The sequence below is a fragment of the Salminus brasiliensis genome, chromosome 3 (assembly GCF_030463535.1).
Source record: "Salminus brasiliensis chromosome 3, fSalBra1.hap2, whole genome shotgun sequence".
Classification (NCBI taxonomy): domain Eukaryota; kingdom Metazoa; phylum Chordata; class Actinopteri; order Characiformes; family Bryconidae; genus Salminus; species Salminus brasiliensis.
This window is the reverse complement of record NC_132880.1, coordinates 38665947-38689426: the sequence shown is the minus strand read 5'-3', so window position 1 is coordinate 38689426 and position 23480 is coordinate 38665947. Positions and strand designations below refer to the sequence as shown.

The 23480-nt window shown below is 42.9% G+C and overlaps 2 protein-coding genes across 4 annotated transcripts in view; one reads left to right on the top strand and one right to left on the bottom strand.

Moving 5' to 3' along the window:
• Positions 1–7089, top strand: part of gabbr2 (gamma-aminobutyric acid (GABA) B receptor, 2) — a 255610-nt gene extending 248521 nt beyond the window's left edge. The window contains exon 19 of the mRNA XM_072676076.1: positions 1898–7089. Coding sequence (XP_072532177.1) covers positions 1898–2063 — 166 coding nt within the window. The 3' untranslated portion in view covers positions 2064–7089. The remainder of the gene's footprint in view (positions 1–1897) is intronic.
• A 2837-nt stretch (positions 7090–9926) lies between these two features.
• elp2 (elongator acetyltransferase complex subunit 2) overlaps positions 9927–23480 on the bottom strand; it is a 29346-nt gene continuing 15792 nt past the window's right edge. Inside the window, exons 13-22 of one of the 3 annotated variants that reach the window (XM_072676074.1) lie at positions 22712–22903; positions 22312–22381; positions 22092–22190; positions 19342–19399; positions 18220–18292; positions 16036–16234; positions 13347–13468; positions 13115–13257; positions 12050–12163; positions 9927–10375 (exon numbers count right to left, since the gene is read on the bottom strand). In XM_072676074.1, coding sequence (XP_072532175.1) covers positions 10195–10375; positions 12050–12163; positions 13115–13257; positions 13347–13468; positions 16036–16234; positions 18220–18292; positions 19342–19399; positions 22092–22190; positions 22312–22381; positions 22712–22903 — 1251 coding nt within the window. In that variant the 3' untranslated portion in view covers positions 9927–10194. The remainder of the gene's footprint in view (positions 10376–12049; positions 12164–13114; positions 13258–13346; positions 13469–16035; positions 16235–18219; positions 18293–19341; positions 19400–22091; positions 22191–22311; positions 22382–22711; positions 22904–23480) is intronic. The other 2 variants (XM_072676075.1, XR_011979301.1) reach the window with 2 other exon arrangements.

Genomic DNA, 23480 nt, shown 5'->3' with positions numbered 1-23480 from the left:
GCTCTTCCCTACCAAGTAAGAGCTTAGCTTTCTAAATGCTGGCCTAGGTGTGATTCAGTGACATGAGGTAGTGAACGTTAGTGATTTTTAGTGTTATAAAAATCCTCCATGTTCTCCATGTGAATTGCAAAATGTACTTGAAGGGGAAAAGGAGAATTCTACTTTACAAAAGTCAAAAAAATGCCTTGAAATGATTCAAAATAGTACCCAACTGCTAACGACGTTTTACAGTATGGAGAACTCCAACAAGATGGTCCAAATACTGCAAGAATTCATCTAAAAGTCAAGCTGGAGTCACAAAGCTCCAGAGAGTGCCTAATATAAACTTATTCATTCATTCCTTCTAATGTATCACGAGCTCCTGAAGATAAAACACTACTTTTCATAAGCCAACTCACAAGGGAATACTCGGACTGGTGGCCAAGAGGGGAAACATCTGCAATACAGTAAGAATCCATCTGCAGAGTTAGCAGCATGTCTCCTGAAACAAAGATGGTCTCATAAAAAGACAGAACAAGGGAAAACCATGTAGAGCAAGAGAAGCACAGATAGATGCTCTAGTTTATTTCCAGTGGCATTAAATTAACAGAGCATTAAAAAGGTGGGTATACATAATAAATGAATGAAGGAAAAATTCTGGAACTTCTTGAAAGTACCCACAGCTTCTCTAAAGTAGAGCACTATTAAATAGTCAAGGATAAATTGTCAATCAATCAGACAGAAAGTGGCCTGTGAGGGTAAAAACTGGCCTACTTTCTGACAGCCTTGCCCAGTTTTCTCTGAATTTTGCCCAAGCGATTGTGGGTGCATAAAGAGGGGCAACCCATCTTAGTCAGACTGAATCTCCTACACAGTGGGGGTGTAAACACCTAATTCAATCAGCTATATTCTGGAAATGTCAGTGTTAAAGTCCACTGGAGGAAATGTGTGTGTTAGTTCTTTTATGTAACTGGCATTTAGATTACGTAATTGACTTGAAAGCATGTCACTCTCTTGGGGTGCAGGGTGAGGACTGACACTAGGTGCAGGCATGAAATGTACTTTGTCAGGGGATGCAAAGAGCCAGCAGCATGGTGGATTAGGGGCTGTGCAGCAGAGGGCTGCTTATGCCTACTCGCAGTGTGTGCGTGTGTGAATGTGTGTGTGCGTCAAGAGCTTACTTAAGACCACAGTCACATATATTACATCCAGAACATTGCTGCTGCTTGACTTTTAAAACCTATAATTTGTCACCCTCCTGTACAACCACAGGCACTCACATTTATGTAAATAGGAGTGAACATGCAGTGTTATGATCCAGTGCAGGAGGGAGAATGGGGGGAAGAATCTACTCAAACTTCCTTTGAGCTTCTTTCAGGTTGCAGAAAATGGATTGAATAAGTGGGGAAATTTAGGCATCAAATAGTCCTGGAGAAGCGAGTTTCCGGTCACCTTATTACAACATAATGGTGATAATGGTTAAGGTGTTTTTTATCTTTTTATTAACAGCATAATTAATTGGAGAAATCAAAGTGTTTTCTTGAAATGTGAGGTACCTGCTTAACCTCTTGAACCTTAGGCTTATAATTTAGTTTTGAATCCTAATGCAGAAACTATTGTGAATTAACCATTAGGTAACCATTTGATTTAGCATATCTTGTGGTGTCCCACTAGGCTCAATTTTAGGGCCTTGAAACTGTTTAATTATGACAGTAATGTAATTATGAAAGTAAAGAAGTGTAGGCCTACATACAGGGTCTAAGGGGTTAAACACATGGACTCTCAGAACAAACAGCAACTTCTGCCCCCATATTTTCACATTTTAAGAATATTTGAACATTTGTCTGGTTTTCTCTGATTCATCTAACTGTGCTGTATCTCCTTCCTTCTCTTATTCCTGTGTACTTTGTGTCCACAGCATACAACGCAGGCTATCTTTGCAGCTGCCCATCCTGCACCATGCCTATTTACCCTCCATAGGGGGGGTGGATGCCAGCTGCAGCCCCACCAGCAGCCCAGCTTCCAGCCCCCGGCACAGACAGCACATGCCTCCCTCCTACAGGGTCATGGTGTCCGGCCTGTGAGTGCTGCCCCGGCCCCGCGCTCCGAGGAAGAGAGTCTCCGTTTTCTAATCAACAGACTGAGCCACGTCAGCAATTAACGGAAGCGTGTGAGTGACACAGGGGGTCCGACTTTTCATACATTCATGAACCCCCACACCCTCCATCAACGTCTATGGTCTATGTCAGAGCAGAACTGATCTTCCAGGCTGCAAGGGGGGGAGGGGGGGAGGCGACGACTGGACATCCTCACACACTCACAGTGCCCACCAACACTTGCATCCTCCCCCCTAAAGTCACTCCCCCAGTCCCAAATGACCAGAAAGCAGCAACAGAGGATGCCAGCTGTGCTGTAGCCTTATCTGCTTCGGAGGGGTATTTTCTCCAAAACACCCTTTTTTGTTGTCAAAAGTGTGGACCCGCTGTCTGCTTGTCGACGTGTCGGACATTAGTAGCGTACTGCTGGCGTTCGGCGGCTGGCGGTGACGATTCAGACGTGACCTAGGACTCATCCTGTTGACCGTGCTTATAGTCATGTAAATACCATCCTCCACATCAAAGCAAGCTCTCAGTATGCTGTGAAAGGAAGTACTCGGGTTGCTGGATTCGGATAAGGCTAGGGAACCCGAAAAAAATGGCCTCTGAAAAACTTTCGAAATTGACTGTTGACAAAACAGAAAAGGCATTATAAGCCAGTCGGTGCGATCCTGCTGGCTATTGGTTACACTGGTGTACACTCATGGTATGGCGGGAAAACATTGGTTTGTTAAAAGCGAGACAGTTGTAATTGTCGCTAATCACAGCAAGCAAATGCCACTCGCCGCCAGAGGCCGTCTGTTTGTTGCGAGGAGAAGTACACTGCTGATTTGTCACAATGCTAGATTTGCACTGTATATTTTCCTTAAAAAAAATGTCACCTGATCTGGGTAACTGGTCATTAAACTGCTACACTGACTTTTGGTTCAAATACAAATAAGGCAGACAGAGGGCATGACACTGTTTAGAACAAGTGAGGCCTCGAGATGACCTTCTAGAAACCCTCTGTAAAACCAAGTACGAAGGAGCAAGCCTAATGGTCAGGTGAGATTTCTGCGGCAGTCTAGAGGGCCAGTCTTCCATTTCAGCTGCGTGTGGGCCTTCTCTCATAGAGACTGTAGTCGAGGAACGCCAGTGAACTGACTTCGGCTTGCAATCGCCGCCATCTCTTGACGTAAAGGACTAGAAATAGCTTTAAACAGGGGCTCTAAGTAGATGAGATAATACTGCTCAGAAGCAAACACCACAGAAAGCCCACTGGTTAAAGCAGGGTGGTCCATTTTCCGGTGAAAAGCTATGGTGAGATACGTTACGATGGAGAGATTGCAAGAAGTTAGCACTTTGCAGCACAATAACGGACCTATCTACTTCTTAAAGAGTAAACTGGTCACATGAGCAGAACCTCACTGTGGCCCTCAGTGCAGTTTGTGTCGCGTTCTCCTGCCACACATGCGATTCTTCTTGTAGCTGTGAGCCGAAAAGGGGTTTTGGACGGAGACAGTGTGCCGTCCGCCGCATGTCATTCGCTCACACACTGCGGACTAAATCACAGGCCCGAGGAGTTCTGCTCCCCTCCCCCGAGCGGCGTTGGAAATATATCACCTGGCACTTAGCAACAGTGAACATACCTCATAGTTGCTATAGAAATGTAACTCTGTGTGCTGTGAACTTTGCACAAACGTCTCACAGATATAGGGAGCATAGGCATATAGCTGTTGTCATACTATTTTTTTGTAAAGCTATATCAAGACAACAAAGGAACTGTATTTAAAATGCAAAGCATTGGAATAAGCTAAGTATCATCCCTCTCGAGAACAACCTTTCCTTTTCTGCAGATATCTCACCGTTGGTGTCTTGGATTTAGTTTTGTTGCGTTCGTCGAATGCTGTGCCTGTGGTCTTGTACTCGGAGCCTGAAGGACAACGTTGAATGGGAGTTGATCAGGCAAAGAAATACATCTGTAAACATTCAGTAGAGTAAAATGCATCGTGGGTTTTTATTTTTTTTCTTTCACAGCTTTGGCTTACTGCATATTGGTGTGTGAGGGTCAAAATAACCTTTGCTGTTTTTTTTTTTTTTTTGCTTTTTTGTTTGTTTGTTTGTTTATTGTTTCATTGCAAGTTAATACTGACGAGGTCCAAATGGCGACAGTTTTGGCTGTTAGTGCACCTCACCCTCAGCAACACTGAAAAAGACCTTTAAAAACACAAAGCAGAATCAAGCAAAAACTCCATAATGCCACGGCACCTCAGTCTACGCCAGTTACCGAACAGTGACCATGACCTACAGGACAGTTTGATGTCCATTTGCATATGTGCTCATTTTAAAGTACTGTCAGGATTTGCTGTTTAGATGTTTTTATCCTTGATACGAAATGAAAAACAGTCACCAAACTCCAGCCGCCATTCCAAGCAGCACCCTTACTTTTGAATCGTTCAGCTGCACGGTAGTGGATCACCCATAGTTCGTTAAGAGTTCTAGTTTAATTTGATACAGTTAAGGTCACATTTCTCTGAGACAGTATTCCCACAGTAGTAACGTCAACCTTGAAAGGCATGCACACAAACGCAGGCACATACTGCCTGGACTTCATACCACATCTAAGGGCAGGAGTGCTGATGTAGGAGTCTGTTAATGGTTGTATGGTAGAAAATGAAAAGTCAGGGGAATTTTGCTCAGTCAACCAAACAAAAAGTCTGGTCACCCATTTGTAGATCCTTGTCCTCTTTTTAAATGTGGTTCATTGCTGGGTTTTAGCTTGGAAGCCAAAAGTTGTGGTTTCAGTTGTTATTCCTTCTTATTTGCGAGTTCAGGTTTCCCTTCTCTGATAGAAACTTGCAGATTCAGTGAAGTTCAGAGGTTGTAAAAGGGCTCACTACTATCCAACCCAGCCTTTTTCAAATCCTTGTCTTGTTTTTTTTTTGTTGTTGTTTTTTTTTTTTTATGGGATGGACCTCTGAAGTAATCACGGCGCTATGAGCAAATCTGTACTGTGAGCAAACAGCATGAGAAACAGCAGACATCCCTGCTAAGAAATGATGGTCGCAGTGTGCCTCTAAATGTTCTTTGGAAGTGGAGGGATGTCTTAAGGAATATTAAGTAATAAGCAATGAATCTCTATCACAAATGAAATCACTCTTATTTTGAATTAGTCATATATTTGAATTAGTATTATTGGTGACTGGTGCGATTATTATTAAGCAAGTGCTTTGCTCCTCTAGTCTTCGCCAAGACTAAACCATCTGTTAAGTTCTCGTCCTTTCAATCAAATGAATTTGCATATTTATATGAGCCTGAACTATAAAACCAATGCATACTTGGATCAGCTGGCAGGTAAATGCCTGGTTTAGTTTTTTTTACTTGATTTTTTTTTGTTTAGAAGTACCCATGTTAGTGACAGTGTTATGCATCCATTACGATGAATCAGTGAAGATTGGTGATCACCCTTCCTTTTCATACGCTAACAACAGACAAAATGGAAACACATGATTTTTTCTGAAAGGGGCTGGGATATGTCTAGAACCGATTTTCTAATCCATTTTTGTCACTTACATACATGGTATACTATGCATAAATTGTAAACATTATTTTCCAAATGATATATACTAAATTCTAACAAATGCACAACATTTATGAAAGTGGCAATAATTAGCTCCAGAAGGCTGTCTAGACGGATATTCGGAAGTCAAATTTCACTGGAAGGGATAGTCGTTTCAAAACTATTGGCGACCATCGTTCAGTTCAGTTAGTTCAATTAAAAACCTCCTGGGAAACAGATGAAGTGGGACTGTGCAGAAAGACCAAACACACTTCTGCAGCATAGGAATCATTAGGAATAACATTCCCTATGATCCGGTACAGTCTTTCAATTAAACCAAAATCGACTGTGCACGCTACACACCCTCGGAAATACGAACAACATTCCACACTGACCACAAAGTCTTGGCCCAATGTCCATACGGCAACCACAAGCACCGGTTTGTCATTCAGTTCAGTGAGAAGAACTGTGAATTTCTGACAAGACTTCTGTTCGATTCTCTGGGGAAATCAGTGAGTGACCAAAACAACCAGGTTCCTTTTTTTTATTTTATTTTTTTATTTAATTTAGGGAGTGTGTAATAGGGAGCTAATTCACCAACTGTGGATGTATGTGTGTGTGTGTGTGTGTGTGTGTATTGATCGAACATATGGTTTACCCATTGACACAGAGGTTTGAAAAATGCAGCGTGGGGCGTGATTTGGTGATTTGTGGAGTGTCTTCTTGTTACAGGCAATAAACTATGGAACCAAGTTATAATAGCTGTAATCTTGGTCACTTCATCACGTTACCCACCAAACATTTAACACTGGACAACAGTTATTGGGGCAAACAGACTGACCTTTTTCACAAACGTCAGCCTGGACTATCAAAGGCGTTATGTTGGAGGTAACTAGTGTGTGTTTACTAGAAAACACTATGGAACAATAAGAGGGCCTCCTTAATACCCCAAAAAGAGCGAAGGACTATTTCTAATGTATATAATGTATACAACACATTTTTTTCTGTAGAGGTATTAATCTATGATAGTGGGGGGACGTTACCAATGACAAAAAAAAAATTATTACAGAATGTTGACGGTGAGCGTGTATGTCTGTTTGCCACTCTGTGAAAACGTGCCGTCTACAAGTTTACACATCGCTATTCGAAACTATTTATTCTGTGCTGGAAGACTTCTCTTCTCTTCTTTTCTTTTCTTTCTTTTTTTTGGACTTCACAAAACATTGGTGCCCATCAAGATCAAAAAGATACACAATTTTAATTTCCTTATTTTTTTCTTTTTATATCCAGTAATTTTGCCAGTGTACACTTCTGTGCTCCACGACTGTCCTGATCAGTGTGTTTCTACAAGCACACACACACAGGAGTTGTTGAAAAATCAGTGGATGTGCTCATTTCATATTCTTGTACCCTTAAACTGCATGGAAATCATAACATTTTTAATAAATTATTGCAAAAAATGTTTTTTTTATTAATAAAATAATCAAAATGAATGGCTGTCTTTTCTGATGACTTGACGAAGTGTCCAGCAGTTTGACCAGTCACGCTCCAAACAAAATAACCACAAGCAGAGCATTCCTCTCCTCCCAGGCTCACACACGCTTACTTTCTCTTACACACACACACACACACACACACACAGAGCGAGATGGGGAAGATGAATCTGTAATGACCTGCTCTGTATATTGAGGGTGATAAATAATTGAGGGAGCGAGGGCCCCATGGCAAACAGGATGCGAGGAGAATGAGTGCAGCGCCTTCATGTCAGAGTCAGTCTGCCTGCTCCATCGAGCGCTCAAATATTTAGCATGTCAGCGGCAGACAGGGGCTCAGCGGCCCTAAGCCTTGCACGGTTCCACATGCCAGTGCCTGGCCAGCGCTGGAGAGCGTGCACACTGTGTATAACAGGGAAAGCAAAGGAAATATAACAACCTGGCTGTCCCGGTCAGACTCAAATTAGCTCCTTAAATTCCAGGGTCAGCAAGAAGACTAAATCTGATGCCCGTCTTCAGATCGGAGCCGCATTTGCTTACATCATATAAAATGAATCTGATCTTTATGTTTGACCAGGGGTGGTAAAGGTACAGAGAAACTAGTTGGATCCAGTGTAGGTACGGTAGGCTGGGCAGTATACCATCAAGCTGTCTCCAAATATAAGCACAACATACGCTATTACCAACAGACCTATGCATGTCTGGTTGACCAAAACTCCACTGTTTCGTCAGTAAGGACTGAAATCTGAAGGTTTTCCCCACCCACTTACTAAGCAAAGGTGTCAAAAATCTTCTTTTTGCTTTCTGGGCCTGGATTTGCCACCTTTGCATAGGGAGTGGGCCACAGATCCAGAGCTGAGCTGCAGCAGAGATGTTACAAAAGTTTTGTTGCTTTATGTTACAAGTTTTCGTGCTTTATTAAGCTGAATGCTATCCATGAGGTTTTTATTGTCAGATTTGATTTAAATATGTTTTTGAAACCATAATCTGACCTTTAGTTTTGAGCAGTTTCATCTCCTCCTATTCATAAAGATGGGAGCCTGGTCTTGTGTGACAAAATGGCTGTTGAGTGAACAGACTTGCTTATAAGGACTTTGTCTGCAGTTGTCCAGGCAGTTAAAACGACGTTTCCCTTTTTTACTTTCTTTCTGGGCCTGGATTTCCCACCCAGGCTTACCTTTGCTTAGCCAGCTCAGCTACAGATTCAGCAAATACCACACAGCACAGTGCAGCTGCTAACTTACTGTGATCAACTGCTGCACGTCAGACACGTGCTCACGAAAAAAACTGTCTGAGAGAGCAAGGTATCTTAGACTGACCGAAAGTCAAAATGCAACAGGTTCTGTTGTGTTTAGACTCGTAGCATGTGTTCTGTCGAGTTGCGCTACCTATTGGGAAGTCCTACCTAGCAGCACTGCGCATGCGCAGACCCACAATGTTGAACATTTTCGTGATCAATCTTTTTCTTGTTTAAAAGATGATTAAAATGAAAAAAATGTAAACAAACACAAAAAAAAAACCTGTCTCCTTATAAATATTCAGATACAGTCATGAATGCTTTCTAAATGTCATAGCATTCTCCGATATGATGCTTTAAGCCTATCAAAATAGTCTATGCACTGGTTTATTTAGGCTTTACCTATGAATACTCTCTATGATTGCATACTTCGACTATATAGCACAACTCGTCTGAACACTGACTCTGCGCATACACAAACTCACCGTTTTTCTTTTTTAATGATAGCTATACTGCACTAGTTTAATCTGGTGCATTGTAATCATTGCTTACTGTGTTACATTTAGTGTTACATAAGGGTACAATCAAAAAAAAAAAGTTTTGTTTTTTGTTTTTTTTAAATCACCTCCATGACCTTTTTTTTTTTTTTTTTACCTTTAATTAAACTATAAAAATAGGGGACAATCCTACCTGCTGTTTAATTTAGGTTGCTTTACCTATAAATATACTCTAGCATCCATCTATGGCTACGACCATTTCATTCAAGTTTGCTGTTGTTTGGTACTGCAGCTCCTTTGATTTCCCACCTGTTCTGAGCATGTGATCTCACCAGTCAGCAATCTCACGGCAATCCATCCTGTGGCCCTCAGAGCACCAGCCTAACTCAACAGGGGTGAATGCGCTTACAGAACAGAAATGTGGCACAGCATACACTTCTTAATTCATCAGATATACCCCATTACCATTATACAGCTCTTCCCTAGGGGTACAGTGACACAATCTTTTCCTCAAAAGTATGAAGTCAAAAATACACTGAATAAATAAAGCTGACTTTGCTTGTTTTTGAATATTTCCACAATACTTGTCTGTTGAGATCGTTGAGAAAGCACAGAAGCCCATAGTCTGGTTCCTAATAGAAGCACGTTGAACCAATTTACCGATAGTGGCTGAAGAATTTACACATTTGTTCCCACTTTAAAATATCAAGCTATTTGTGTCACAGTTCTTCTTAAACTGAACTCTGACTAACATATATGGAAATGTTTTAGCAAAGCACAGGTTATTAAGAAGCAGATAGCGTAAGGATAGAGCCTGCTGGTGATTGCTTTAACCACACCCAGCGTCGACATATGGCTTCCTGGGATCTGTTCAGGACCATCCGGTCGTGACGATCAACCTCCAAAGCTCAAAACACGTGGGCACATGGTCAGACACCAAGAGGATATCTAATACTTCCATACCTTCTACTTTGTAGGGAAGATTGGAAAATGGAAAAAGCAGTTTTTAATAGCTCAGTTTAATAGCTAAAGATCAGTTTGAGATAGCAGACTGCTTCCATATCAGACATCACACTTTACACTCACTCCTAATATAAATGAATTATTTATTTCAATACAACCTGTTTTTGTTCTTTACATAAAACATTAAATACTACAACATCCCCTCAGGCAACAGAATCATCATCACAGCTGGAGCATGGACAAAGCTGAGCTCCATGTCTGTTATTTTCAGCACTGAATCAGTCACTGCCCGCACTGTGGATAGCTCGAAGTGAATGCAGTCCAGTCCTGGACAGCATCCATCAGGGTGGATGGGTTGAGGGTGCCACTGGAGGCTGTGAGTGTCAGGCTGCTACAGAGTCAGTGTGTTGATGTTGAAGATTTTGACGGCGTGGTCGGCTCCGGCACTGGCCAGCTGGACCCAGGCATGGTGGCCGCTCTTGCTCTGGCATTCGCTTTTGTCCCGCCGGCGGCCGGCCTGGCCAGCCTTGGGCCTCCAGCGTAGTCTCTTTACTACCAGAGTGTGACTCTGACTGCAAGCGGGTGAGCAGTCAAGGAAAGCTGCCGGCGAAATGAAAGCTATGTGATCTAATACAGCTAATCAGGCAAGTCTCTCTACTGTCACTCTCCCGCAATCTGATTTTGCTGTCCTCTCATATTCAGACCTGTCTCAGTAAAACATCTCGAAGGAAAAGCCCAATGGTACTCACATTCACAACGACAGAACTCACAAATTAGTTTTATGGTACTTACCAAACAATAGTATTTAGTAGAGCTGTCCAGATTTAATCCAGTGGATTGGAATTGGGGTCAATTCAGGCATATTTTAATAGATGGGGTACAGACTTTTTTAAGCCTGATTCACAACTGACCATACCAACCCCACTATATAACTTTTGTAGCCCTGCACAAGATCCCCTCACCAGAACTGTGTAATGCTGCATAACCATATTTGTATAAAATCTTGCAATATTACAACACCACGTCAGTCCCTGTGCGTCTTTCACTTTTCACACAGATGCTGGATCTTTTTATCTCTGCTTGTCAACAAATGCACATGTAAAGCTGTCCATAAGGGGGGGCTCAACGCATGACAACAGTGGTGTAAAAGTGAATTACACTCCCCAACTGCAGGGGGAGCCCAAGAGCAAAAAATACCAATGCAAGCATAATGCTTTATTCATTTGCAGTAAGTCTTACCTAAATTGTGTGTGGCTGTATTATCTATGAAACATTTTTTACGTATCAGCTAAAATATATGATCATTAAAATGAAATACATTTATTGATTAATTACTAAACTATAAAATATTCACTGGACAACGCACTGTAAACTTAATAATATTAAGTCGATAATTTAAAGCTAACCAGACACACACACACACACACACACACACAAAGGCATTTTCATTTTACAAAGCTCCTGTTAAGATGACATGCAGGCAAGAAAAACTCTCATTCGCTTCAGCTGGGGGTTCATAATTAACAAACTGGAGGGCAGTGGGGGAGCCGTGTAGTGTAACCAGTACTTTAGAGGCAATTCCCAGCAGGGAGAGTGAGAGAAGGCTGAGGGCTAAGCGAACACACACTTGGCCTCTCAGGCTTCTCAGTGGTGCCTCATTCGCACCGCTTCCAAATCAACAAGGAACCTGCCTACAAGAACTGCAAGCTCACCCGGCTGCCTCTGCAGTGTGGGCCAGCTCACTGACACACACATACACACACACCAGCTATCTTCAACTGTCAAGTACAGCCACCTCCACTGGTTCCCTGAAGTGTATGCTACTGCTTGGTGGAGTGTAAGAACGTATTTGAGGCAATGAGGGAGAAACAGACCAAGAGTAATCTTACAGAGATGAGACAGTATTTCTGAAATATGTGAACGACACAACAGCCATTGGGGTTTTTTTTTTGTAATAGCTTGTGCTGGATTTAAATTACAGCTCGGAGTGAATCTGACGTACACAGGACTCGCATGTGTAGCAGCCAGAATGACTGTAGGGCTGTTTAACCCCCATGAGGAATCGTGTTATTAGATCAGACAGACCCAGACCCCTTATCAGATCACACAAAAGCAGCCGTAATCAGATCAAAGAGGTTTTGTGAAGCGCTACTGGCCTGGGACCTCATGGCCTTGGCATTTTAGCATGGCTGCCTCCAAAGAATGTACAGGCTGGCGCACCGAGGCCAGTGCAGTGGAAAGGATACGAGGCATCGGTTTCAGCACACTTGCTCCAGTCTGACCCAGAGGACAGATCCTCCAACGGCCTCCACTTATACAGCACAATCTGTCCACTCTCCAGACCCACTGCCAAGAGGTAGCTACACAAATAAGAATGAGACACTAAGTAACACAACACACATTATATATAACTCTGCCCATTCAGCTCTATTTACCAAACATCAGCACTGTGTAGTTCTATAATTACAGGCTGTAGTCCATCTGTTTCTCTGCATACTCTGTTAGCCTCCTTTCTGCATGTTCTTAAATGCTCAAGACCCCACAGGACCACCACAGAGCAGGTATTTTTTGGGTGGTGGGTCATTCTCAGCACTGTACTGACACAGACTTTGTGTGTTGTACTGGTACGAGTGGATCAGATACAGCAGTGCTGCTGCTGGAGTGTTTAAACCTCAGCGTCACTGCCAGAAACTTCCAGCCAACAGTGTCCTGTGGGCAGCGGCATGTGACCACTGATGAAGGACTAGAGAATGACAAACAAACTGTGCAGCACAGATGAGCTTCTGTCTCCGACTTTGCTTCTACAAGTTGGACCAAGGTAGGAGTGTCTAATAGAGTGGACAGTGAGTGTGGACAGTTTTTTTAAATCTCCAAAAGGAATGCTGTGTCTGATCCACCCGTATGTGCACAACACACAACTGCTATGTCAGGGTCACTGCAGTGCTGAGAACGACCCACCACCCTACCAATACCTGCTCTATGGTGGTCCTGTGGGGTCCTCAGCATTAAAGAACATGGTGAATGGGTGAACAGAGTATGCAGAGGAACAGATGGACTACAGTCTGGAATTATAGAACTACACAGTGATCCTTTATGGTAAAGCTGATAAAATGACCAGTAAGTGTAGAAACAAGGCCTTAGGGAAAGCAATTACAGTGTTTTGGGAAATTCATGAAACAGAATTTTGATTCCAATAACAAACCAGCTATAATAGAAGACTAAAAATCTTAAACATCACTGAATTTAAAAGGTGTTATCTAGCAGCATCAGAGAAGTGAGCATGGCTGTCCAGAGCTAATGTAGTTTTGTACCTTTGGTCGGAGAGAAGAAAAGGGCAGACAGCCACAGCAGTGGCTGAGTCTCCAACATCCAGGACAGAGGAGCAGGGACTAACATCCGCACTGTTGTTCTCACCAACACATTCCGAAGAGTCACGGTGACCCCACATTATTACCTATCAGCACAAGCAGGCAGGCAAATTACACATCAGATTATAAAGATCTATCCCTGTGTGGTGCAGCCCTGTGTCAAACCATACATCACCTTCTTATCCCGACTTGACGTCACAAAGTACTTATTGTCAGGGCTCCAGTCACATGACCAAATGATGCGTGTGTGCACTGCTGAGTCCTTCGTGCTGTGAGTGTAGAGGGAGAAACGAGGCCCTGAAAGAAAACAAGTGCATTGTGATTTCTCATGCGTCACTCATCTATAGGTGTTTTGTCTGTAGAGCTGCTCTGTGCAGTAGAGCTGCCATAGACGGTAGGTACGTTTTTACTTGAACACCTGCACTGGACAGTCGCAGTCCCATTAGTAATTATGGGACTGCATGTAATGCTCCTGATACTGGGAGGGTGAAAACTGACACATGCCTTATTTAATACATGTGCAACCAGCCACTGCCTAATTTAAACCGCCACCGATGCAACATCACCAGCCAACTATCGCCCTCAGAGGAAAGCGTGTGATGTGGGGAAGAGAGAGCCATCTACCCACCCGGAGAGAGCAAGGCCAAGTGTGCTCTCTCAGGCTCTGGCAGCTGATGGCAAACAGCTCCACAGTTGAATGCTGGGAGGCTTTATACCCCTCTAGCCCACGCCTGGCATTAAACATGGTGCCAATAGGTTCATGTTCATCAGATCCAGATCAGATCCCTATTATATTGGAAATTTCTTCTCTACAGGAACTAGACAAGCTGTGTGTGTGGATATGCACCTCTGTGTCAGCAATTGGTGCAACTCAAAGTAGCTGAATGCATTCATTAGAAGGGGTGTCCACAAACTTTTGGACACATTTGGCTCACTTTTTGGTCCAATTTACATAACTGATTGTTTTAGGAACAAGTTCTTTTGCAAGCAGTGGAAAGCAATGAATTTGGCATCTATTGTAATCAATGCCAGAGACAGTTTAGAAAGGCAAAACTTTCATATGCTAGTGAGCTTGGCTGAGGTTCTCCTTGAGAGGTTGCTGCTGTTTAGCTATGCTATCAGCTATTGCTGATTCACAGTCTAGGCCAGCATGCCTGCTTCAGCCAGGTCGTCACGCCCCGGCAACACTACCTCACAAGCCTGTGTCTCACTCTCGCACACACGCGCACACGCGCACACGCGCACACACACACCAGCATCCATCCGTCTCTGATTGGCGAGTCTCAACTCATTAGCCTGAAACACAATGCCAGTGAGTGAGACGAATGGGACGGGGGGGTGCTTGCCTCATCTGTGTGGCCGAGGCTTCTGCACCGCTGACGCCAGGCCTCTGCCTCATCAGCACTGACACTGGCTAGCCTCCTCACATCCACAACACGCAGGCTGTGAGTAATACCAGCCTCAACTAGAACAGACTGCAGTCTACCCCAGGTTTCGACGGCTGGCGTTGCCTCCAAAACACAAGCAAATAGGCAAAGGAAAACAGACGCGCAGCCGCTTAACTCCTGTCAGCGGCAATTTAGCCACGAACGCTTAAAACCGGCAGGAGAGGAAGGCTGTGTGGTGAGTGGCAGCTTTTAAGCAGAATTTGGTACACACCAAGACAATCTCGACATGAGGGAGTACCTGGCCTCCAAACTAATAACACAGTATTGGGGTTTAGAGAAGGAAAAGCAAACAGGCTCAACAGTTTGTTTGCCAGAGTAGACGGGGTGGGTGATATGATATAACAATATGATACTTCCAGCTCTAGCTTTCCAGAGCTACATGCATCAATATATGTTTGTGCTCTCTAGACAAAATGCACAGCACTGGCAGTACCGCCTTATTTAAAAAAGTAGAGTTTAATATTAGCAAGAATTGTGAATAAGGTTAGTTTTTATATCAAAATTAGTCTTTACCAAATGATTACTGACATTTTCAAAGTTTTGCATGAAATCTGCATTTCAATTCTCAATTGGCCATAATTATTATAATTATTATTAATATTAATTCAACATTCATGATTGTTATCATCACAGCTAGAACATTGTTTTGAATTTCCAAGATTCCTCTCACCCTTTTTCTCAGTAAGTCTAAAGAGTTTTACATGGTTTATTAGAGTCTGTACCACTCAATCAATTCAGGTCTTAGCTGCGCTGTACTGTAAAACAAACTTCACAAATATGTAATAACTTGTATATATTTTTAAAAGCAGAATTTTAGCTTTTGGATGATTTTGAAAATACTTAATTTTACAGAACAGATTTTCTTTTTTAAAACAGGCCACAGAACTGGACTACCCAGTAAGAGCCCAGACAACATGCACTGTTGGTGGGAATGCTTCTGTTAGCAAGTTTTCCAGTGCCGCAAATGCCAACTAACTAAACACACGTATTTCTGTTGAGGTTTGAAATGTTTATGGCTGCAGTTTAGGAGAAATTTAGTTTATCTACAAATCTAAAAATGGGACTGAGCTTGTAGTGTCTTGCTTTAACATGAAGCTAAAAAAAAAAACAGGCTGACATCCAATCTGCTACTTTGATTCATGGCTTTGTTCACACTACAAGTAAAGGCTTTTTTTAGGCTGTTCACTCTACTTTTGTTAAATGTGACTGACATTGAAAAAAGATACTCCAACCAATCAAACACATCTGATGCAGTTAAATAACAAGCCTTTCTGAGTTAAAGGTAGTGTGTCAGAGCAGGAACCCCCTCAAATGTGCAGAGCAGGGGCTCCTTCAGGATCAGGGCTAAGAAACCCTGATGCGGTTATTCAGTGTACTACAAGTACTGAGACCCATGATACATGTCATATCAGCCACCTTTATGTTTACCCAAGCTGTCAGGGTCGTCTCGTCTCCATAGCGACCAGGTGCGATCTCGGGACACGGCGAGGAGCATGCGTCCGTCTGGAGAGAAGGCCATCTGAGTGACAGTGAGGCTGTGGCATGGGAGAGCCTGCAGCTGCTTCCAGGAGGAGGTGCTCCAGAGCAGGATTGCTGCATGCTCAGCTTTAGATGCCTGTGGGCAGCAAGAGACACGTTGTAAGAGTCTGGGAAAAGTCTGATCGCTGCTCTGACAGACTGTTTACAACAACGACAACTGAGGACACCATGTTTTACATGCCTGTCACAGGAAGTCAACATGCCATGATGCAACAGCTCAACTCCACTTAGACTCAAAGTCACCTCAGGGGGGGTCGAGGGCTTTTTCCCTCCAAATCTGACCCAAGAACCCAACCACCTTACATCCCAGCCAGCCCAGTTCATGTAAACAGACTTGTCTCCCTTTTCCAAATTTGTGGACAGCAGTGGATCCCAGTGCAGTCAAGGTCAGCTCCAGCCCGCTGGGACCCCCTCCCACGCCATGCTGACTGTTAACTATGGCCCATGAGCGATGGTGGCCGACATGTAGAATGTGCTCCCAGTCACATATCTGTGCATGCACCCAGTGTGGTCAGACAGAGGAATAGGGTCAAGCCAGGCCAGACCAGGACATGACCATTGCCTGAAAGAACAGTCTGTCTAAAATGAATGAGGAAAGGAAAAGAAGTAGAGCAGAGAATTTACACTCTGCATTTAACACCATCTGTGACAGTGCACTCTCTCACACACACACACACACACACACACACACACACACACACACACACACACACACACACACACACACACACACACACACACACACACACCTCAGCGCCTAGGGAGCAATTGTGGGAGCAACAGGTGCCATCTCAAAGGAGGACAAAGCGCTGCTCCTCCATTCCCCCTACCCCCACACTTCCTGCAAGTCCGAGGGATTGAACCGGTGACCTTCTGGTCCCAAGCTGAATCAGATTAATAACTGAACATTAAGTCTGCAGTAAATGAAAGTAGCACATTAAAGCAGGTGCAAAGGAGCTGTCTCTTAACCAATGAAACGCATACCTCCTTTGAGGTGTGTCTGCTGTGAGGAAAGTGCGAGAAAACATTGGGAAGAATTTGGACTTAATTTCCAATAAATGCCCACTTTGTGAAAGTCTCACAAGCTAATCTCTCCTCCCAGGATTCCAGTTTGTCCTAGAACCTGGCATGCTTCAGATCTAATCACTGATAGAGCCTCTTCTTTTGGAGAAGTGAAGCAACCACTCTTGATTAATGAGGAGTAACAAAGACCAGTTTGTGCAAATGTCTGAATTTAAATAAATAAGTGAATAAATGAAATAAAGTGAAATAAATAAATACATTAATTAATAAAAACCCTTTTTGGAATGACAATAAGTAATAAAATGGCTTTTGTTGGACAAATCACTTATTTTACAAAATACTAAATGTGAAACTGAGAGTACGCAGCACTTATTGTACTTTTTAAAGGATTTTTCAGTAGCCTTTTTTCCCTTGCAGTGGTTTACTTATACTCTCGCACACCAGGTTAAATTTGAACATTATATTAATACAGTATATAATTTGATGGTCTTACAAGCTTTAGATGTATATGTTTATTTTATATATGTTGTTCAGATTCTGGCAGTTCCTGCAATGGAAAGATGCTCCCTTTCTTAGTGGAAAATTAAAGAAACATGGCTCTGCATGCTGGAAACTATGTAACTGTGGTAAAGTGGGCAGGACAACAGCTGCATGAACTGTGTAACAATGCGGAAACCGTAAATCTCTCAGCTTGTCCAGAAATGCATGTGTGCAGCATGTTCTTCAGGTGAGGCTCAAAGCGTGAATTACACTTCCCGACTGTATGGGGAGACCAGGAGCAAAAGTTACCAATTCTCGCATAACGCTGCTTTACCTACGTGCTTGTCGGCCGTCTGCAGGAGAGGAGAGCAAACAATGTGCTAACAGAAGGTGACCGTCAATAGGCCTTAGTCATAGTCCTTAGTGCTAGTTGGTCTTTGTCTGACTAGAGTGCCTGGGCCTTAAATGATGTTCATTGAATCCTGACAGAAGAAGGGAAACAGTCCAGACAGAAAGAACACCGTAATGCTAATGGCCAGGTGCATATAGTGACTGTACCTTACATGCTGAGGCCACCACTGTTCTCGTAGAATCTGATGCCAGACAGAACATCTCAAAGCCATGACCATACCTGGAGAAAGACAAAGAAAGGAGGAGAAGGAGAAAGAAAGGCTGTTAATGAGAATTCTGTCACTCTTGCCTTTGAAGCTAAACCTCGGCACAGCGGGTGCTTCAGAGAGCCCGTCAGGACAGGATTTCAAGCCAGGACGCTCTTTCATGCAGGAAGCCGAGGAGGGCTGTGTGTGAGGAGGCAGGAAGGCATGCGCTACACCAGTCTATTACACCGGCTGCTTAGTCATTTCAGAAGCTGGGTAAACAAGCCTACAGCCACAGACTCGCAGACTACAGCATATGTACCGAAGCACAGCGCAGTCTGAGCTTTTCAATTTAGCAGCCACGATTCCAAGCGCTCAGTAGAGATAATGACCGAGGAAAAGATGGCTACTAATGACATTACTTAATATAGGCAATTCTGTTTAGTTCAGCCAAACATAAATGTGCTGTGGGAAGAAATATTTGCATAATGCGAAACATCTATAAATACCCTGTTGATACGAATCTAATTAATCTGCTCAAAATTAGATTATGCATAACCGATTAGAAAAACTGCATTAAAAGCCATTCCTTACTTTACCTCCCTTTACGAATGCAGAGAGCACAATCCAACCGTTTAATGAACCTTTCGCTAAACCACAGCAATGTACGAATCTCATTATAGGTCCAAAAACAACAGAAACAATGGAATGAGCTCAGCAAAAACAAGAGAGGACAATTTTGTGATGACACAAGCCTGCTAGGAACTACAATAGGAGCTTGGGCCTTTCACAAATGCATTAAGCCAATAAGTTGGTATACAGCATTAATTCTCGCAAAACCGAGAGAGCGAGAGAGAGAGCAAAACAAGTCTCTTTCATAAAGCAGGCCTGAATTTATCTTCCCTAGTGCCACAGCAGACGGGGAAGGAAAGGGTGGGGGGTGCTTGGTACGGACTCACTACTCATGATTTCTAAAGGACTCCTGCACTGCATTATTAGTGCTGCGCAGGCTGATGCTGAAGGAGGCTGCTACAGCCACATCAGCGCTGCTAAGGTGGCACAAATGAGAATAAATGAGACTCACAGCTTCTGGACTTCAGGCCACAGGGTGTTTTGGAGAAGGTGATCCTCTGTTGGAGGCTCTGGAATGGCATAACACATAGTCAAACACACAAACACGGTTAGCAATGAGTAAACACTTGGAGGCACGTTTCCTCAGTCTACTTTTTTTTCCCCCCACCAGGCTCATGTATTTAGCATCAAAATAATCCCTCACCAATTACCTCAAAAGCTATTTTCAACAATAAAAGCTCTCTGCCGCAATTTTCAATGGCTGTTAGTTTTCCTAATTTGAAGCAAATCAAATTGACTTTTCTTAAAGCAAGACTAGAAACGCCCCTCATCATTCAAACATGGATACTGATGCAACATGTGCCAGATTTCATTTGAAACAGAGTCGAAAGCTGAACTCGTCTTGCCATAGTTCATTCAACCCTGGTTTGTCATTTCCCCCCCTAATTATTCCCTCTTTGTCCCTCCAGAAGGAAAGAGAGAGCGGGGGACAGACCGAGTGCGCAAGCGAGTGAGTGTCGCATTATTCTGTTAACAACTCGAGGTCTGCCTCATTGCACTCCCCATAGCCCAGAGTCATCAATATTTTAACTTTGCAATTATATAAGCCTTCTTTCTAATTATGATTTCAGATTAAAGAGCTTTTTCAATCACATTGACAGCGTCTGCCTGTTTGCCTGGAGCGAGAGAGGCATAAACCCCTCCTCCCATCATTACCCACACACACACACACATACATACACATGCAAACACATGCACCACCACCCCTCCTCGCTCACTCACTCAGTCTATCCCAGTAATAACATCTGTTTCCAGTATCTTTGATGTGTGTGCCAGTTGAGTGGTTGAGTCCCTAATAATCTCCTGTCACTAACCAAGGCCCTCCTTGTCTATTCCAGAAACCGGCCAGGAAAGCCTCCACTGAGCTCAGTAGGTCTGCACTGGTGGTGCCGGTGGGCTCTCTGGGCCTAGACTCATTCTATCAGGCAGGATACCTGCACTTGTCTATTCTCAACAGCATGGTTAGATGAGCACAGCTCAGAGATTTCTCAAGCAGGTGGAGCTCTCAAATTGTACCTTATGCATCAGGAAGGCAGACTCTAGGGGTTACTGTAGAGAGTATTGCCCTGAGTGAAACTCACGTAATAAGTGCAGAGGGAAAGACACTTAACTGCTTTGCAATAGGGGCTGCACAGTGCATGGAATGACACTCCAGATGACTATATAGTATATATATTAGTATAATATATTACACTGCAGGCAGGAGCAGTTTCCCAAATTGTCATAAGATATACTTATTACCTTTAAAAGGATCATTCAGGGGGGGAAAAGTAATAAAAACATCCCAGTTATAAGCTTACCGAGCAATTTCTTAGGAACAGTATAGTAATACTGGGTAGGGCTTCCTTTTGCTCTCAAAACAGCTTCAATGCTTTATGGCAGTCATGCAAAAAATCCTTTTTCTGGTTCATGCTGACATGACATAATTCCTGCATATTCTCCAGCAGCACTTTTTTACTGCAAATCTCATGTTTTCCACATCCCAAAAATTTTCTACTGGATTCAGATCCGGTGACTGGGAAGCCTACTTAAGATCACTGAACTCATGGTTATGTAAAAAAAAAAAAATAAAAAAAATAAATAAATAAAAATAATAATCTAGTTGGAGACGGGTTTTGCTTAGTGACATGGAGCGCTATCATTCTAGAAGCAGCCATTAAAAGATGGATAAAGTGTGGTTATGAAGGGATACACACAGCCAGCAGCAATACTCAGACTGACTGTGGCAATCAAGCAATGATTGGTTGGTATAAACCAATGACATTCTCCACACCATTACACCTCCCCCACTGGCCTGAACTGTTGACACAAAGCAGGTTAGGTTTATGGATTCAAATTCTAACCCTACCACCTGTGAGCCTCAGCAGAAACCGAGATTTATCAGACCAGGCTACATGTCTCGATTTGGTGGGCCAGTGCCCATTGCAGCCTCAGCTTTCTGTTCTTGGCTGACAGAAGTGAAAACAGACATGATCTTTTTTTATGTATAAATAAACACACACTGACTACTAAATTACACTATGTCCAAAACTCCTTCTAATCAATGCATTCGGCACCTTTAAGGTGCACCCACTGCTGACAAAGATGTGCAAATGCACAGACAGCTTTTCTAGTCCCTGTAGAAAAGTACTGCCAACAGAATAGGACTCTCTAGAGCAAATAAACATGAACCCATTGGCACCACACCAGGCCTGGGCTAGAGTGTATGCTGGGTTGCTAAGCAATCTCAAATAGACTTATGCTTGTGTGTTACAAATCATATTGTGTTTATAAAAATAAACAAACCCACAAGAAAAATTCAGGCTTCTAATTGTGAGCAACATGACAATATTTTTCTGAGCATATCTGGGAAATAATCCGTACTTAAATAACACTGACCAACTGCATGTTTAATTACATAGAGATCATAATCAGCAACAGTTAATTGGATTCATGGTGGCACAACTGTAAAACACAGAAATAATATCAGGATTTTAATATTTATTTTTGTAATAATTTTTTTAAGTGTGGCTCTACTGTTTTTTTTTGTATCTGTTTCAATTCATTAGACTTTAAACTATAAAAGCTACATATTGTGATGTTGGATCACCCACTCTACTGCTGCTATTGTTTTCAGCTATTTGACAACTCTGTTGCAAACGGCTAACAGCAATTATACAATTTTGGAACAGCTTTCACTATGCAGCACATAACTGCACATACCTGTTAGACTCAGAGGCTGGAAGTAGGACTCCTTGTATTGGGCAGATGCGCTGTTGAAATTGTCCCCCTCCTCCTGGGTGTTTTGAGTTGCAAGGTCACCTGTCAATCAAAACAGAAGGTTCACTGGAGAATACAATCATCTTTCCAACCAAAGCAAAAGCAAGTAGGTCATTTATGAGCCTGTTCAAATGAGAGAATGTGTGTGTTAAGTGGTGTGTACCTTGAAACACAGCCTTATTGGAGAGGCCAAGTGCAGGTGTGCTAGCTCCTTCAGGTAAATTGGCTGCATCCTGCAGGAATATAAACCAAGCCTAAATTATACATTACTGTTGACCACTCCATGTTACACCAAAGGCAGTGCAGTAACATTGAATTATAACCATTTGTCTAGAACATGCCTTTCACAACATCCTCGCCCTTGCAAGACCCAAGATCCTGATCACAGAGACTGGAACTGTGTTAAGCACAGTATACAGAATGTTAATTAAGGTTCCCAACATTTAAACATAAGATCAGTGAGCCTGAGAAGAAGCCACGCTGCACGACTGGGAGAGTAATTAATACTGAGGATCCACATGGCATAATTATGTTTCCCAGAATAGAGGACTGTGAATACTCACAGTAGAAGCCAGGAGTTTCTCCAGAGAGGTGCCCGCTATGTTGGCAAAGTTCTCCACAAAGTTGCGTGGAGCCCTGAACACACGCAGGACCTTCTCATCTGCTCCAGAGACGAACTGGAACCGGCCCACTGTGGCCAGGCACTGCATGTCATAGCCGTGGATCTGAGGCCTGGAGATCTCATGCCAGGTGTCCTACATGCACACACAGACACACACAAAAAGAAACAAGGATGAATAAATCAGGCATGACATCACAGTGATCCTAAAACACATTACTGTTCAATGGGATTCATAGATTGAGAAGACATGGTAGAGTGCATGAAAATGGGTCGCAAAGCAGAGTGATTGCATTTGGGAGGACCAAAAACCTGGAGGAGTATTGAAGCGTACGGGGTCTACCAGCAGTGGCAAAAATTAGTCTACAGGAAATTCTCTGCAAGAATTGTGGTCAAAGGACATAAAAACAGTGTTTTTTCAGAAATTGGTTGTGGAGCTGCGTTGACTTCTAGAAGCAAGTCTTGCCTGGAAGTAAAGTGATTTTGCGACCCATTTTCCACAGATCGAACAAGACGTTCACTGCACTGTAGCACCCCCTCCTCTTAATCTATACACCCCATCAGACATCCTGCAGGTATTTATAGCGCAATTTATATTTATAACCTCATCATCTGCAGGAGCCTGAAGTTACTATCACCTTAAACAAGTTTAGCTAAAAATGTTGGTTAATTTGGTTCATTCTATTTTAATTGTTCCAGCAGTGAAGTGACAT